This window comes from Python bivittatus, unplaced genomic scaffold (assembly GCF_059951505.1).
Source record: "Python bivittatus isolate LINGU-HERP-01145 unplaced genomic scaffold, Pbiv_v1 ctg000050_np1212, whole genome shotgun sequence".
NCBI classification, from domain to species: Eukaryota; Metazoa; Chordata; class Lepidosauria; order Squamata; family Pythonidae; genus Python; species Python bivittatus.
Window position 1 is genome coordinate 4,050,384 of NW_028277033.1, and position 18,450 is coordinate 4,068,833.

The 18,450-nt window shown below is 38.4% G+C and overlaps 1 protein-coding gene across 4 annotated transcripts in view; it reads right to left on the bottom strand.

Moving 5' to 3' along the window:
* The window catches only part of DLG5 (discs large MAGUK scaffold protein 5), a 111,759-nt gene that overhangs the window by 39,034 nt on the left and 54,275 nt on the right, over positions 1–18,450 (bottom strand). For all 4 annotated transcript variants that reach the window (XR_015793561.1, XM_007435682.4, XM_088129001.1 and 1 more), the window contains exons 5-12: positions 17,619–17,802; positions 7,659–7,918; positions 6,806–7,118; positions 3,709–3,939; positions 2,498–2,682; positions 1,615–1,740; positions 924–1,056; positions 642–769 (exon numbers count right to left, since the gene is read on the bottom strand). Coding sequence is in view for 3 of the 4 variants with exons in the window: in XM_007435682.4 (XP_007435744.2) it covers positions 642–769; positions 924–1,056; positions 1,615–1,740; positions 2,498–2,682; positions 3,709–3,939; positions 6,806–7,118; positions 7,659–7,918; positions 17,619–17,802 (1,560 nt within the window). In the remaining variant the exon portion in view is untranslated. The remainder of the gene's footprint in view (positions 1–641; positions 770–923; positions 1,057–1,614; positions 1,741–2,497; positions 2,683–3,708; positions 3,940–6,805; positions 7,119–7,658; positions 7,919–17,618; positions 17,803–18,450) is intronic.

The following is an 18,450-nucleotide window of genomic DNA, read 5'->3' on the forward strand; positions in this document are numbered from 1 at the left end:
CATCCATATACTGACCTTTTGCCTTTAAACTTCTCATCCCTCTCAACAATTCTGTCCAGTTTATTTCCTTCCCGTTTTCTAACCTGATCCATTCATTCTCTCTACATGACCAAGTCACCTCAAACATACTTTTGTTAAGGGTCACTCAGTTTTGTATGCAATCCACGGTCATTCCGTACTCATTCATTCTTAATTCTATCTCTTCTTGTTTTATGGCATATGCTTCTTAAGTACCTTTTGACATTTCTCTTGATAAGTCCAACTCTCATGTCCATACAACAAAATGGGCAGAATCATGCTATTATATAGAGTCATTTTCTTTCAACATTCATTCCTTGCAAGAGACAACAGACTACCCACCACCTTTCTTCTAACATTTGCACATCTTAAGATTTCTCTACCCATTTTGCCGTCTTTAGCAATCATTCTATCAAGGTATAAAATTTTAGCTATTTGTGGGGGGGTTTTTTTTGGACAGTGATAGATAAATAGGCTTCATATTTATCTACAGATCCTCCAAGCAAATGTAACCACCAATTACCCCTTTGGCCCTTCATGTCCATGCAGTTTGATTTTCTTCACAGATGAACAGATTCACATATTGATAATGACAATGTTTGGACTAACTACCAACAGTATACCTTAATCGACCATCTGCAATACTTCCTTTATCTACTTTGGTAACAAAAATTCCAGAGTCTCCCGGAAGGTAAGGTTCATTCACTCCTTCAGCCACATCAAAACCAAGAGCCTTCAAATCCATGTCTTCCTAAAAGATATGAATGCAATACATCATCTGTAGTGATTTTATACTTAAGACATGTGAGTATATATGACATATTGCTTTATATCCTATCTGCTTGTTGAGAGCTTTCAAGCAGTAGAGTTCTGTCACTAGCATGTGACCATGGTCTTCAACTTACCCTGTCTTTCTCAAACTCTACTACTTCTGTTTCCCACTCCATTGAATCTGTATCAATAGCTGAATCATGGGAACTATGAGCCATCAACTGCCGAAACCTTGCCTCTTTTTCCAACTGATTCTCCATCTTCTCTCTGTGGAAAGTTGAACATCACAATCAATTCTTTTTCACCCTTACATGCTCAGAATGAGAGGATGAAGATTTCCCAATTTCAAAGTGTTTGGCTCCTTAGAATTAAATCAGAATTTAATTTAATCCTTATTGCTGCTTAATAGGCAGATGATCCAGAGATGCTCCTTTGAAAGAAAACTGCCAAGTAGGCCAAGAATGAAATCTCCCAACACATTCAGCCTGGAGAGTCCTGGTCTACTTTTCTTTCCAATTAAAGTTAGACCTATAAAGATAGACAGATCAATTCTTTTCCTTCCTTCTTTCTCTCCTGTTGTGGGTTTATGGGTTTTAATAAATGCAATTTGCATACACACACACTACATATGCATATGCACATGTGTGTGTAGGTGTGTATTTCTCTCACTATCATGCACACGCAGTGTGTGAAATTATTGCATTTGAAATTACACAGTATTTGCACACTATAAAGATCCTGTCCTACTCCAAGGAGTACAGCAGGAAAGAAAGATGTGACAGATAGGATGCAAAGTTACAGATCAAAGTGTTTTCTATAACACACTTCAGTTCTTTTAATTCACGCCCAGCATCGTTCTTTTGCTTCCTCATGTCATCCAGATTACGAAGAGCTTCTGCCAAGTCACTCACAGCTCGGTCTCTCTCCCTCCTCAGGTTATCGCACAAAGTTCTTCAAAGTCAAACAAATTGAAACACAACATTAGAGGGCTGCAGTGCTACACAATGATCCCAGCCAGCCCCTATGCCCCCTCCCCCAGGATAAAATAAACTAACATTGTTTTTTCACCATGGTTTCAAAAATACATTTCTAGTCTTCCAATATATTTAACCACTTTGCAACAAATGTATGAATGAAACAGAGAAAAACAAACCAATATAACAGGCTTTTTTATACCTAGTTAGTCATTCAAAGTAGTCCAAGCAAGACGCACAACCATAAATACTAACTCCACCTTTACTGTAGAGTTATATTGACAGAATCTTGCAAGTTTGAAAGTACATTTCTCTTCCTTGGCCTTTACAGGCTAAGAAACTAGGGAGAGTCCCTTCTAAGATGCTTTCTCCACCCTTCCTCCTTTAGACTCAAAGCTTGTTTATCAGACCATTGTCTAGTCTGTGCTCTTCCTCCTGCTTTGTAAGGTCAGTCCCACATACCATTACACCGATTTTCATTTGTGAATATGGAAGCAACACTGCATTCATTTCCTACTTACTAATTTAGTAACAGGTCTGCAATGCTACAGAGAATTTCAATTTCAGTTTAATTTTCCTAGTATAAGACTTCAATCCTACCTAATGTTGGTGATATGATTGTTACAAATATTATGAAGTATTCACTCATACTGTTTGTCTCTAGAACTTTTATAATACAAATAAATTCCTGGGTAGTGCAATGTAGAATGATTTCCTAGAAAGTATCATTTTACCGTATGCTCTCTCGTTCTGCAACAATCTTATCCCGTTCCTGGAAAGCCCAATCTCGCCTGCATTTGGCTACTTCTGCCTCTTGCATTGCTTCTTTTAACTCTTGCGACATGGCTTCATATTGCTTCCGGAGCATTTCTATTTCTTTGTTTGCTCTTTCTATATCCAGTGTAGCTGAATCTTGTATCTGAGAAAGTAGAATGATGGATTCAATTCACAGAATCACAAGAAATACAAAACAACACAGAAAAGGGTTTACAAAGGCGAGAAGAGGAGGAGCCCATGCTGGAATTAAAAAAAAATAAATGAAAACATTCTTGTAACACTGTTTTAAAATATCTGGAGTTTTGGATTTATTTCAATAGAACCCCAAAGGATTTCCCATAATCTATTCTGTTGTTACTCCATGACTTCACTTTGCTTGCTAATGCATTTTACATCATTTTTTAAAAATTAATTTTGTGATTGGCATGTGTACAATTTTTTTGGGGGGGCAAAGATTTCATTTCCCCCCTTAATTAGTAAGGCATTCTGCTGTATTCTGCACACTGATTAAATCTCGATTATTAATGTGATCCTTTGAAGATCTCAATATTATTCGTATGTATTTGTTTAATCTATGTAAAGCAATTCAGTGTAGTTGTTTTTTTTAAAAAAACAGACAAATTGGAAAGTACCCAACAACTTCAACAAAATTTGGAAATTACAAGAAATAAAACAAACAAAAATAGAAAATCCCAGAAAATTTCTCACGTATTCCAAAAAAGGTCAAAATCCCAGTATCTGTACCAGATGTCAGTGATGAACGCTGATTAACAAAGAAATGCTAGCATACTCATTTGGATCCAAACTTATAGTCAAAGTTATGCTTAATCCATGGGCATCTGCCAGGGAGGAGGGGGCAAGAAGGATCAAATGATAATATGGGTTATGACATCATCATGCCAATGACACAACACGTGTACTTGCATCAAGATGTCATGGTGCAACTACACAACTGGCCCATTGTGTAATGATGTCATGAGAAAGTTGTCATCATTTTGACATTATCAGGACCTGTTATCGATGCCAATGAGTAGACCACTGAAGTTGGTAAATCAGTCATTATTCCAATATAAAGTAAGCATATACTAAATGCTGATGGTTGCAGAAAAAAGCACCTCCAAGAAAACAGAATTCCACTCTGCAATTTTTAAAATAGCAACAGTAGTACCTGGCGAGCTTGATAGTATTCTCTTAACAGGTGGTCTCTCTGGATAATGGCTTCAGTTCTCTCCTTTCTGGCTACATCTCTCTCTTCCTTCACTGTCTCAATATCCTTACATGCCTGGTCCAGTTCCTTCTGGGCCTCAGCCTTGTCTTTCACTTCATGGCAGTACTTTTCCAAAAGCTCATTCCTTTCACAGATTGCTTGGTCTCGTTCCACTAGAGCAGAATTCAGCTCCTAAAATGGAAACCATCACCGGTAGGAACATCAAGTGCTGAGAGAAACCTCTCATGTGATGAACACACATTGAAAAGTTAAAAGCTTGTGGCATTGATCAAAAGAAACTATAAGCACTGGGCATGTAATAAATGTTGTTAACTAATAACTTAAAGTTAAGTATTCTTCTATGGTAAGGGCTGAACAAGAAACACTGCCTGAGGACTATAAAAAGGTAATAGAAGAAGTAGAATGTCTTGGGGGAAAAAAGAGACAGAAGGAAACAATTGATCCTTCTTTTTCTTCTATTCCTCTGGCTATTCTTCCTGCTAAGCTTCTGAGGTCTTAAAAATTATGGTGAAGAACACAATGAAAAGATTGATCCTAGTGCACATCTCCTAAAAAAAAGGGCAAATTTCATTTAGTGGAACATTAAGAAAGAAATAAAAACAATTGATGGTATTATAAAGGAATGATTGAACCAAGTCATTCATCCCAAACCAAGTTAGAACTTGTGACCAACCTTCTTGTAGGTTTGATTTACCATTAATCAATTATTTAATCCCATTAAAATATCTCTCTTCTCATCCCTTACATTAAATATTTATTTTGGTATTTAAAAAGGGATGAGGTGGGGTCAAAAACTGGGAAAACAAACCACATCGTTTCCAGCCTTTTCACACCTCTGTTTTAGGTATGCATTGGTAACAATAGAAATTAATTCCCTAATGTCAATGGGAAATGGTATTACCTTAAATAATAGAGTCCAATAACAACTAAGTGTGTATCCATTGGACATTATCTTAATATCCAATAACGTGTATTAATTCTTTTAACTGAAAGGCACACAAATGGTATTGCCAATTTCTTATACCAAATCTTCCACTGTACTTTTGCTTGTACCTCATGGTTTACATAAAACTAGGGCTTTCTAAAAATATGTAATTATATATAAATCAAAAGATATATATTTGTTACCAATGGAACTTGGAGTCTGTGAAATGAAAAAAGGTTGATAAGAAGTACAGTAATTTTAACTGCAGCTGTTCTACCAAGTATTATGAGTTAAAGCTGTTGCTATGACAAGTTCTATTTTAATCTAATGCAGAAGAGGATCATAATTATGTTTCTTCAAGTGTTTGTCAATCCTTTGTAATAATTATTTTTAAATATCTAAATCTGGTTGAATTGATATGAAATCCAGTAGCTTCTTGAAGCTATATCTGTGATTAACCTAGCAGAAAACAAGTTATCAAAATTAACTTCTAAAATCTGCTGTTGTATACAGAATCTCTTCCAGGTAATATAACACTTGTAGTTCCTTTTAAATTATTTCAGGAAGTGATTTTTCAATTCAAGTACATTGTTAGTTTAGGAATTTCCCTGTCACAGCATTAACTATTGCTTTGGAAAACTTTAAAAGGCCTTCTTTTCAGACAGCTGCATGGAAGATAAGTGTCAATGTATAAGAATATCCAGTGATATCCATTAATAACTATATCAATATCAGACAATATCCTTCTGAATACCAGGAGATGTAAATAGAATTTTGTTGTGTTTGCAGCCTTCTCAAAGGCATCTGGCTGGCCAATGTAGAAACAGAAGGCTTGGCCAGAGGTCCAAACCTAAACCACTAAGTGCTACCAACATTTATTGCAATACACGTTTGCTTATATTTTCAGGGACATTGACCAGTGAAACTGAACACAGTCTGAAAAATTAGTCAACAGATCCAACAGAGGCAGCATTTCAAGCAGATGACTGGCTTGAATCTGGTGCTCTTGTGGATGATAATATTATTATTTAGCAGCTATGTACCACTTTCATATGTTTTTCTCATATACTGTTATGCCTGAAAGCCCTCTGATAAGAATGGCATGGCATACCTAGGTCAACTGATAAAATCACCTTTATGATACAATGAGTGGTTTCAACTGATGGTTGCACATGGGCAACCTTTTCTCAGCTAAGCTAACCAGGATTGGACCAGTTTAAGTTTTCAGATGGGAAACCTTCGCCTATTGATCTGAAACTATTTGGCTCCATTATATAGACTGCTTTATAAGGTACATTTGGAGCATGAAGTATGTAAGTACAAAGGGGAAAATATACCAGAAAAAGGCATTGCAAACCACTAATGTACTGTTGCCCAAAAACTACCTGGGCATGTGCATGGAGTTGCTCAGAACTGAGCTAAACTTGAAAGAGACAGTATTTTTAAGTCCCAGAAGGTGGCGGCATCTGTCTGACTTCGTTTAAGCTCAAAAGCTAAGCAAGGTCATACCCCGTCAGTACTTTGATGGGAGACCAGACTTAGGGCTATAGGCTGGACTGGGGAGTTTAAAAAAAGAAAAGAAAGAACAAAAAATATCCTGGGGCAGCTACACAGAAAGAGCACCTCCAAGGCCCCACTAGGTGACAGCATTTGCGGGAATGGATCTGGACCAACCCACCCTATCTAATGTAGTGGGATGGGCAAATGCCCTCAGGGAGAGGCTGTCCCACAAATAACCTGGCCCTGTGCCATGTAAGGCTTTAACGGTGATAATCAGCTCCTTGGCATGTCAAGCAGATATCTACATTAGAACCTTCTCTATGACCTGTTTTCTATATACAGATAATTGTGTGTGCCACTGAAGCCTTCATGTGTTCTGCTGGGTTGAATGAACCCCAGAAGGGATTAGCTAGCCCAGTGAAATGAGACCTTAATAGTTCCACCAGATGAGTAGATCACCTTGCAACTTTTCCTTGCCCAAATTCATTGAGCAATGGGCAAATAATTCAATAGGCTCATTGCTCAAGCAAATCCGCCGTTCAGTTTGCACCACACTATAGGGGCAGAATGACTTCACTTCTTTACCAACAAAAGTGTCTTACAATACCATACCTGTCTCAATGCTTCCATTTCCTCACTAGCCACTCTCTTCTCTGAAGATGTATTTTTCAATTTGGATTCTGCAAGCTCCAGCTCTGTTTGAAGTTTATCTACTTCTTTGATAACTTGATCCCTCTCGCTCATGATGAGACGATATTCACTGAAAACAGAGTCCCGTTCCTCCTTGTACTTCTCTGCATCCTTTGCTGCCTTGAGCTGCACTGTTTTATACCTTGTTGCTTCTGACTGCAACCGTTCCATCTCTCTCTGAAGCTCCTTGTTCTGGGCAGTGGCTTTGCTCAGTTCTTGTTGCACGGTTTCAAATCTAGAAGAAAATAGCAAGGTTGACCATTTGCAGGAAAAGAAAGGGGTTTTAAAATCCTTCCTCCTCTTACAGCCAGAACACAAACTGTTTAAAAATGTCACAGTAGAACTAACATGGTCAACCATGTTGTTTTTTAATCATGCATCTGTTTGTTCTCATATGATTAGAAAGCAGAATTAAATTTAACATCAATAAAAAGTGGGTGGATGCAAGGAGTTGAGCTTTGCCTTAGTTCATCTTTTAAACTGCCTTTTTAAATCTACCTCACTTCCACTTCTTCAGAGCCAGGCTGACTGAGTAGATACATCGTGGAAGTCAGGACAGTCCACCTTGGCAGACTGTTGATCTCAAAACCAGGCATCTATATAAACACAAACTCACATTTAAATGTGAACTGGCAAAACATACAGACAATCAAATGCAGGTGGTTCCGTTACATCTACTTTGGTCCTGAGTGTATGAGCACCATCAAGGAAGCTGAAAGAGGGAACCGAGTTAAGATTCCTCTAGTGGAAAAACAATTTGGGAAACTTATTTTACCTTCTCAGAGAAGTGGAACATTGCTGCTGGAAATGGACTGCTGTGTCCCGCTGTTTCATCAGCATGTCCATCTGTTTCTGGAGACGTTTGTTTTCTTCTTCGGTCTGTTCTAACCGGCTCAGATCAGTATTGTGGCTTGCTATCTTTTCATTGTACCGCTTTCTTAGTGCATCATAATCCTTCTTCACAACTTCTAATTTATCCATCGCTGTATCGTAGAGTTTATTCAAGATCTCTGATGACCCATTCTGCTTCATAACCTGCAAGAAGGAAATACATTTTCAACAAAACTTTATGGCAAGAATGAGACAGGTCTCAGTCTCATTTAAAACACAGAAAGTCCAGTGAATTTTTATTTGTACACATATATTTTAAAGTAAATAATTTACTTAATTATCCACTGGTCCATTCTGACAGTAGGCTGAATCCCAAAACTAAACAGAAAGTGAACAACTATGAATGCCTTGTCTCAATGCAATTTAAAGGTAGGTTCAATGTACTACACAGGACTGGTCGGGTGAAAAGGTGAGTTCTCTCTTTTTTTAGGTGTAATTTCAAAAACACCATTTCCCTATGAAAAGATACCTTACACATTAACTTAAAAATACTAAAGTGCCATAACGTTCAAGAAAAAAAGGCAGATGGAAGAGAAAGTTGGACTTTGAAGAAGCAGGATAGAAAGCGTATTGATGCTCTTGAACTCTGATGTTGGAGAAGATTCCTAGAACACCAAAGGTAGCCAAGAAAATGAAACAAAACAAAACGAATCATAGAAAGGATCAATCCAACTCAAGGCACAAATGACTATGCTTAAATTATCATATTTTAGAGATACTATATGACGACTCAGCTCCCTTGAGAAGCTCACAATGCTGGGAATGGTGGAAAGGAAATAGAAAAAGAGAACAGCCAGCAGGAAAGTGGACGGTCAGTTACAGCAATGATGGGTGCACCACTGGGAGACTTGAAAGGACAGGTTACGAGACAGTCTCTCTATGTGGTCGCTCAGAAGTGACGCTGACATAATGGCACGAAACCAGTCCCTCAAGAGCTCACCCTTCCAAATGGGCCTTTACGACAGGGAAAAGAGCATTCTTCTCCATCATTCTGAAATGTTTTCCTATTAGCCATTCTTCTCAGAGAGAAATTGCAGTTTAGAACTGCTGCACCAACCCTGAATCAATAAACATGGAGCCAAAGTTGTGAGTGGAGTGGGAAGTGGGAATGGCAAAGGGGATAGTTTTCAGACAAATACAATGCAGGGAGCAGCAGGGAACCAGAAGTCCCATCCAATTTGTTTCTAAATCCTTTTTGTTTCCTCTCCTCTCAAGACTGCAGAAAAACCTGATATTCTTCTACCATGTAAAGACAGTAAATGCCCAAAACTGGATTTGGGTCTTGCCTTAGTCTTCTGGAATGCACCACTAACTTCAGGCAAGAAGGAGGGAGGGCTTCACAAGATTGAACTCCACCCCAAGACAACAATGAAAATCTTTGTGCACAGAGCAGGATTCTATAGGCCAAACTGGAATTAAAAGAAGACCACAGGCATATACATCTGCTAAACCACAAGATGGCACACCAGTTACGTTCTCCATTGCAGCCCATGAAATATGCATAAAAGTCAAAGGAGATAACATAATTCAGAAAATATTGCCAGTACATGGGGCACTGATTATTTGCAAACGTTTTATTAAACTTACTTATAGCCATTCCTTGTCCTTGGAGTTATTTGCAGAGAAGCACCTATTTCTAGAGGATGATGATGATGATTTCATAACTTAGGGGAAACACAGTATAGAATATAGGAGTTTCAGGCTTAGGTTTAGGCTCAAATTTCATACACTACTACTTTCTGCTGAACTCATGAGTAGCCTTCTCCTCAACAGGAAAAGACAGATGCTTTCAGTTCTGATCAGAGTGCACACACGAGGCAAAATATGACTAAGCCCGATGATGTCCTATCTGATCCTTTTTCTCTTCTACACAGTAGCAGCTTCTTTGTCACAGCATGTGGCAGTACCTAGCTGACCTTGACTGATCCCCCCAAAAGCTAAGCAGAGATGGACCTGGTTAGTTCTTGGATGGGCAACCAAATGGAAATCACTCAACAGTACAATGCACTGCTATAGTTACAAATTTAACAGTAATGAACAGCAACGACACATAACTTGCAAGAAGATTTAATTATTTTCTGCTGATTCCCCCTTCCCTTAAGTTTTAACTGGGCCTATAATTCCCTGATACAGAATTTGGAACAGTAAGTAAAATGTCTGTGGTTTTTATTATGTTACTTTATGTAGCTATGCAATGTACTGTTTAAATCCATACAATGTAGTGTGTGCGTGTGTGCATGCGTGCATACACATACATACATGCATATGTACATAGCTGTACATACACCCCCCCCAATAACCCCACAAACCAGTTATGTGCAATTCAGATTTAAAGGCATTTGTTCTTCTGGAAAAGGAGTAAATGATTAAGAAGGAATATTAATTTCTGCTGGAAATGAGAACATGTGAAAATGAAGGCCAAAGAATCTCTCAGATATTTGGGTTGTAAACGACCTGCTCTTAAAAGTTCCAGTAGGGTGCAGCACCCGCCAACTTCAGACAGGCAGGGAAGAGTCTGGTTAAGATTTGGGTGGAAGATTATCAGAGAACCCCGGGGCTGCGGCTTCAACGGGGAAGTTAAAAGAATCCCTAGAAGAGTGCAGTGCCAGGCTGCTCCTGCACTATTGCCAGGAAAACTACAGGGGTGAGTCAATGACGTTTCCAGAAGTCAAGTCCGCTTGAAGGAGACTTTACTACTTTATTTTTGCTCTTTAAAAAAAAAAGGGGGGGGAGGTAGAGAAGAACAGTCAACATGAGTCTGAAAGTGGAGGAACAAAAGAGAAAACATCACAAGGAGTTCCCCCATTCAATTCCCTGACAAGGAGGAGAGCAAATAATCTGAGTGAGGCCAAAGGCTACCACCATGGAAACAGGAAGCTCGTACGCAAGACGCAGACAGCCCAGTCGGGCAGCGACTGGACAGAAAATCAATGGCCATCTCTGTTGGGGGAAGTAATCTGACCCAAACGGTCTGTTCTTCCAAGCTATCCGCTGCAGAGCTGTTTGAACAAGATTCAAAGCCGCCAAGCATCCGAGTGTCTACTTCACCGCCTGTTCTCCTGAGAAGGGAGTAGAGACACATCCTATTCTAAGAGAAAAGAACCAGTATTGACTAACAAGGAGAGAAACGGCAGGTTCTTTTTTCCTCTCCCAGTAATTGTTTTATTGCATTATACAAGGTGAACACATTATAAAATATAGATATTAGTTGGGTACAGTGCTATTTATGCAATATAAACCAGAACTTGTTAACCCTATGATGGTTTAGATAAATTCAACCTTTAAAGGTAAGGGGGAAAAAAGTTTATATCAATGTTAAATATAATTTCTAAAATGTCAGTAAACATAAGGTTGCTTGAATGACACAATTCAAGCTAAGTATGGCACTGCATGCTAAGAGTCGACACTGACTTGATGGCACATAATCAATTGTTCATAAATGTTTTTTTGTTAAAGAAAAATGGAAGGAAGGAAGGAAGGGAGGGAGGGAGGGAGGGAGGGTGGGCGGGCTTGGAAAAGTAGGTAAGTATTTGACTTCTAACTTCCCCCTTCTTTATACTCAGACTGATTTGCAGCATTTACAAATATTTAGACCCCGTTAGAAGCCATAATATAAGGGTTTGTGTTTGCCTTGACATATTGTGTATATGGAAAGCATTTTTTCTTGAATTGGGTTAAACAGCAGGTTATTTTGAGACTGAATGGAGCAAAACTGAAGTGGGGCTGGGAAAGAAATCCCCAAACTGTGTAAGTTTCAAACAATTTTTGTTTGTTTGCTTGTTTTAAATGGTATCATTTTCCCCTGCCATGCTTGTTTTCCAGATGTGGTATATACTGTATTTCCTGTACCGCTCCAGCTCTCATCTCTTTGAAGTGGCTTTGGAAGCAAATGATTAACCAGCACAAACAGCTTGTTTGCTTGCTTGCTGAGCCCACAAGCACAGCAAGGCTAGAAATCTCATCTTGCGAGGAGGAAATGAAGAACCTCTATTGTTCTCTCTAACTCCCAAGTTATATAGCAATCTTTCCCATCAAGAATGGATTTCATTTTTGGTGTGTACCTTTTTTCACCAAAACGTAACAGAATTCAAACATGTGTGTGTGTGTGTGTGTGTGTGTGTAATAAAATATGCATGTTTGTGTATGTATATAAAAAATAAAACAGCTTCTCCTGGAGTTGAATAAGAGATATAGAGCTCGCTAATAATGCTTGAGTCAGAATGGCTTGCAGTGATTTCAGGAACTGTTATAAACTCATAAACAAATATTTTATAAATTAAAAGGGACTGGGCTGAGAATGAAACCAGAAGTGGGCAATCTGCAGCCCCCAGATTCTCTTTCCAAGACACTATGACGTTTGCTAAATGTGCCATTCTGAACCCTAAAAACTTCAATGTAAGCCCAGGAATTGCCCTATCAGCTTAACACAAAGAGAACCTCTCTATCTCCAGCTTTCTTCACAGGTTTGAGCTGGCTGTGCCCTCACTCCTTACCCCTGCCTTCTGGGTGTTTTTTTTCAACTTTCCCATTATCCTGCTTAGATATCTAACATCAGCCAAGGTTGGGTAGGAGCTGCCAAGTACCCAGACATGTTAATGCACTGCTAAACAGGTTCTGGGGAGTATTTGCCAAGTTGGATTTTTGGTGAAGAATTTTCTGAACGAAGAATTTTCATTCAATTTCTTGGTGAAGAAATTTCCAAACCCAGCTTCTACTGTCACAATCAGATCTCTGCAGTTTTCATGACATCCACAATTTATACCATAGGGGAACATAGGAAGTTTATTTCGTATGTAAGTAAAATAACTTTCCACTTTGCTTACTGATGCCTGCTTTAGAAGAGACTTTTCATCATCCCTGGTTTATGCATCATTTTGGTTCCACTGTCCCTTGCCTGCCAAATGGCAGGAAACTCTGCCTGTTTCCCACCAAATTTTGTCAGCATATATCTATCTTCCTATCTGAAATATAACTTGAAGTTTTATATAAGAAAGTGAAAGAAATGCTAAAAAAAAGGGGGGGGGAGAGAAATATATATTCAACAGCAATTAAAGCATGATCTTCAACCTACTTTATGAGCAAGAAGTAACAGTGTAATTGGTCCAGCAATCAACGCCCAGAAGTCCACACATCTTAAAGTTGCTGAGGCTGAGAAAAACACTGGTCTATATGTTATGACCAGATATCTCAGGTAACCCTGCCAGGACCAGCAGCAGCTTCCTAACCAAGTAAAAGTATAGCTCCCAACCCCAAATAGAGCACAGTTGTCCAAGCGTGGGATGACCTTGTACGAATTACAAGTGGGCACCTGGCTGACTGAAAAACAGTATCATTGGTGTACTAAGCATGGATGCGTCTTGGCACAGATGCTACTTGGGTCTTTAAATAATAGGGAATCCAAGCAAACCCTGACCAAATGACAGACTGCAACCCAATAATCTAGATTATTCCATCTTCATAATTCTCACACCCCGAAATTATCCTCAACGGAGAATGGGTACATGGCATCAAGGAATTGGTTTAGAACATATATAGTCTTTTTTGTTCAGATGAGACTCTGAAAGAGGGCTGATATTACAGTCCAAAGCTAGACAACACCTTCATATGGATGTCAAATTGCACTGAGGAATAAGTAATAATTATTTAGCACCCTACTGTATAGCTACCAGGAGAAGTGGTACAATCATCTTGTATGATAACATTTTTGGAAATGCTTCTATAAATGTGGGAGAAAGTAATACAGGGCTGTCTTTTCAATCTCCAAACCATGCAGATGATCCAGAACAGTATCAAAGCCAATGAATTCAAAAGCTGCTGAGACATAAAGCAGATCAGCAGAATCACACTCCCTTTGTTTTTCTTTTGCAAAAGACCAATCTTTCTGAACCAGCATAGATATACAGTGTTCACACCATTTCTTTTCAGGGAACATTATGCAAAGCACCAAAAAAAAAATTACAGAAAAGAAACTAAGGCATTGGGTAAAAAAAAAGAAAAAGAAGCAAGCAAAATCTAGTTTACACTAAATCTCCGTACCTGCCAGCCCTTTGCAAATCTTCCTTGCTTCCACTCTGCTAGTATACCAATTCATATTTTATCTTTTTATTTAAAAAAAAAAATGCTTCTCACCATACCCACTTTTGACTGCCTTTGGAGGATTTCATCAATTCCACCCAGCTATGTGCTTTTGGGTTTTCTCCTTCCTCTCAACCTCCTCTCTCATGTATTTATTTTATGATTTGAACCTCATTCATTGTCTCTTACTGGTCACTCACCTTTGTATTCAATCCATGTTCATTCACCACCCATTCATTCTTGGTCCCACCTGTTCTTGATTAATCACACACACGTAAGTAACTAATTTCCATTGTATTCAATTTACTTTTATGTTTCTCTTGACACGCATATCTCTTATTTCTACATAATCCTTACCTCTTTTAACCCTTGTTAGCTACCCACTAGGGTATAATCACTAGAATAGGTAGCTCGATAAATGGATTAAATTTTTAAAAATCTGGCATGACAGCCAGTTTCACTACGTTTAACAAACATTTCTTGCTTACAACAACATGCAAACTACTGACTACTTTTCTACCAGCATTGGGATGTCTTAAAATGTTTCTATTTTCTTGTCTTTAACAAACATTCTCCCAAGGTACAACCATTCATCTATGTCAGTCCTATGAAGTAGACCAGATCAGAAAGCAGACTCCACAAGTAACTAGAACTATACTATACTGATAATGGAGAGGGGGCAATGATCAAGAGACCCTTGGAAGGCCTTCAGTACTGAAACCAGCCCCATATCATTGGACCAGTTCATGTGCTGGATCTGTCAACAGATTCTGTATTAGAAAGTCAGTATGGAGCCAAACAACTTTAGCATCGGGTTTCCCAATCTTGCCATAGCAAACTTCTAAAGACCTCCAACACAGGATTTACTTGATATGAGCTGACAAAGCTTTTATAATGAGCCTGAAGCTCAGCACTGCCCAACCTTTATGCTGAACTTGACTCTAGGTGACTGTATCCACGCAGTTTTCTTGGAATGTTACGGAAATCGTTTGCTATTGCTTTCTTCAACAATGGTTTTCAACTTCCCTGCCTAGCAGATGGATGACAAGAAATCACCCAGAAAAGCTCTTTTGCACAGCTTCATGGGGCCCTCAAAGCCTTCAAATGCCATGCTATAGATGTGATTACTTATGGCATATATCACTTTTACAACAAGTCTTACACTGCTTATGTTAATATGATCTTCTGGTCTAAAACACTGTCTGAAGATCCTCAGAAAGCAAGAGGAAAGTCTAGACCCCACAGTTTTGGAGATGACAGTCAGGAGTGAGTAAGACAATTTTTCCTAACAAAAGGATAAAATATTTATCCTAATTTGTATCCTCTACCACTGCCTCACAGTCCCTTCATAAATCAAACAATAAATTGCTCACAATACAGACCCACAGAACTGTTTATAGGAGGTGGAGAAAATATCAGAGGGCAGTTGATGAATCATTCATACCATACTTATTAGTGTATTTGTGCAGTTTATATTAATTCTTGCACTCAGAAAGATTTGTTGAACCATATAACTGTGACATGGGTATTTACTGATTACATACACTGATTACTTTTAGTACAACTTATATGCAATGTAAGTATTTTAGAGGATAAAGGGATGATGAATGGGAAAAGGTACAGGAGGCAGAAGAATGGCCAAGAATGAGAAGTCATAAAAATACAAAGAAAATAACTTTGTGGAAAAACTGGGTTACCTAGAAATCTAAAAATAGAAGTGATGGGAAGCTTTAGGCTGCCAGAACAGAAAATAGGGACACTGAGATCTCTAGGAGTGGCCTAAAAGTTGCAAAAGAATTATGGTATAAACAACAGCTGGATGAGTCCCAGAGGGAGAACTACACTGACTGATAGACTTCTGAGATTACAGATGCCCTGCCAAAGCTTTGACTTCTGAAGAAATTCATCATATTCTGAGGATATGCTCAACTCTATAACTGTGTATAAATCTCAACAGGAAAAATTACAAATCTCTTTAATTACATTGAGTAATATTAAATTTAGATTTTCATATCATGCTTAAGTTGTTTGTTTTCTTGCAATGCAGGACTGTTCACTCTGGCCTATACAAAGGAGTGATCTAAGTTAAACAGAACTGTGCTGTAATTTTTGTGCATAATAGTTCTATGCTCAACTGTAGTAGGAATATATGAATAATTTGTCGATAATGATCTGAATGTCCCATGGAATATCAAGTTGATTTCAACTAGCTATATGGGCCCAGCCCCACTCAAGTTTATCATTTCTACTGCCTTGAGTCCTGATCTCCTTGATTTATGGAGGACCTGTAATGAAAGTAGTTGACATCAAAGCTGATTTGGGCACAGATAGTTCCCAACGATTGCAAAGGCTGAGCTGAAAAAAGTAAAGATATTCCACTTAGTGAGTGAACTAGTAAATCTGCACTGTAATCTGATGTTTGCAACTCAAAAGCAAAATAATCATTCACAATTAATTTGCAGTGGATTCATGGAGACTCAATCCCTCATGTAAAGTTTAAACACAGGATATGAGCTAATAAGGTTATGGAATTTATCAGGCCCACTCATTATCTTTCAACACTGAAACAAAGATTATGGTATACAACTAATCACACAACAGTAAGATTAATTTCTATTTTGACTGAACTTTGCTGCCTTGATGTTCAGGAAGGATAGCCTACCAGAACATCTGATACTTGCAACTGTTCAGGTTTTGCAGTATACACATTTGTCAATTGTAGCAGCAGCAAAGCAGGATTGCCAGTAAGAACCTATTATGCATGCATGCATAAAAAGGGCGAAGCTTCAATTTCAATGCCACACCCACCAACTTGTAGTTTCTCTTCTGTGCCCACTGAAGGCCCTTTTCAGAATCTGCTTTCATTCCAGAACTCTGATTGGAATCGGCCAACTGTAGTAATACACTATGTTTAGTCAAACAGCATCTTCCTCTCTTTTGAAAGTATTAGTGGATTTTAATGCTACTTCCAGGTTCCATTTCAGTTATTATTTATATTCAATCGTTACATATTATCCATTTTCTGGTGCATGAAATATATAATGTACAAAGAAACTTTTCAGTGCAGAGTCATCGTAATTTAGTAAGTATTTCTCTTTCGCAACTATTAATATGGGGGGGGGAAGCTCATCAGTTTGTATTATACTGTTCTGTCTAGATAAGGACAACTTTGCTTAAGTTTCTGTCATTTAACTGCTCGGTAAGTTCCCACTGGCTTGGCCAACAGGATGCAAGGGAGCAGGAAATTCATCAGTTATCCTCTACATAAGGCAATGAAATCAGGCATGGCAGAGAGAAGTCCACACTCTGGCCAGGCTTCTGAATTCTATCAGAAGAAGTCCTTACAGACTGACAAGATAGAGGTCCATGCGCTGATCTAAGGTAGAATTACAGAGGACTGAAATTCAACATAAAGACAGCCAAATTATAGACAGAATGGCCTATGGAACATTTCTAGTATGATCTAGTTAACATCAGGAAATTGTATTTGGAACACATTATCTTCAAGCTATTATAAAGCTAAAAAACCAGAGTCTGTAAATTGAAAGACTAAATTGCTTAGATGTCCCTTAGGAAACATTCAATCACAGTACCTACATTCTGCAAAAATCATAGCCGAAAAGCCATCAGGAATAAATGCAACCAAAATGCTAATTAAATGAAAAGTAAGTGCTATTAACGTTATTTTATGCAATTAGATGTATATTTTAATTGTGAAAAAACTGCCTTTCCTACAGAAACTATATTAAAAAGCAGAGAAAGAAACTACCTGCTGTTGTTGGCTGCGCAAGTTTGTTATTTCCTTCTGATCCTCCTCATGAAGTCTCTTCATTTCCTCACACAACTGCTGGAGGTGATTGTGCTCTCGTACAAACTGGCTGTTCTTCCGCTTCAAGGTGTCCATGTCTTCCTTCAGCTGTGACTGGTCACTCAGCAGACGACTGTGTAATGTACTGGCAAGATGAGAAATGCCCACCAGTAAGTCCAAATAAAATGCTCTCTTGTGCTTGGAAATTAAAAGTGATTTTTAAAGGTATAGTTAATAAACAATCATACTGATAGCCATCTCTGCTAAAGTACAGAAAAGAGTTGAGGGTCAAGCATTCTGATATAAAAAAAGTAAAATTTCTTTTAAATCTAGCTCAACTTTTTGCACGTTCATAGACACTTCAATGTAATTTGGAGAAAATATAGAAGTGGTTTGCCACTGTCTTATTCTATGATGATGATGATTTACTCTCCAGGCTAAACTATGGTCCTGGGATTCCCTGGCTGCCTCTCATCTAAGCACTAACCAGGTCTGGACATGCTTAGCTTCAAAACCCACAAGGTCTATGAAGTGCTACCTTCGGGTAAGACATTGTCAGAAAGTATCTCTCTAAGGTTGTAGTGGTGAAACTACAAGCTCTAATGATGATCAATTATTATGGACTCATTATTTTGAGCACTTTGGGTTGGACTATACTGTGAAGGGAACAGCACAACTTCACATATAGTACTTTGGGGTCTGTGCTGCGTGAGGATAGAAAAGAGGGTAAGAGAGAGAGAGAGAGAAAGAATGAGAGAGGGAGCAAGCAGAGAAGAAACTCTATACACATTTG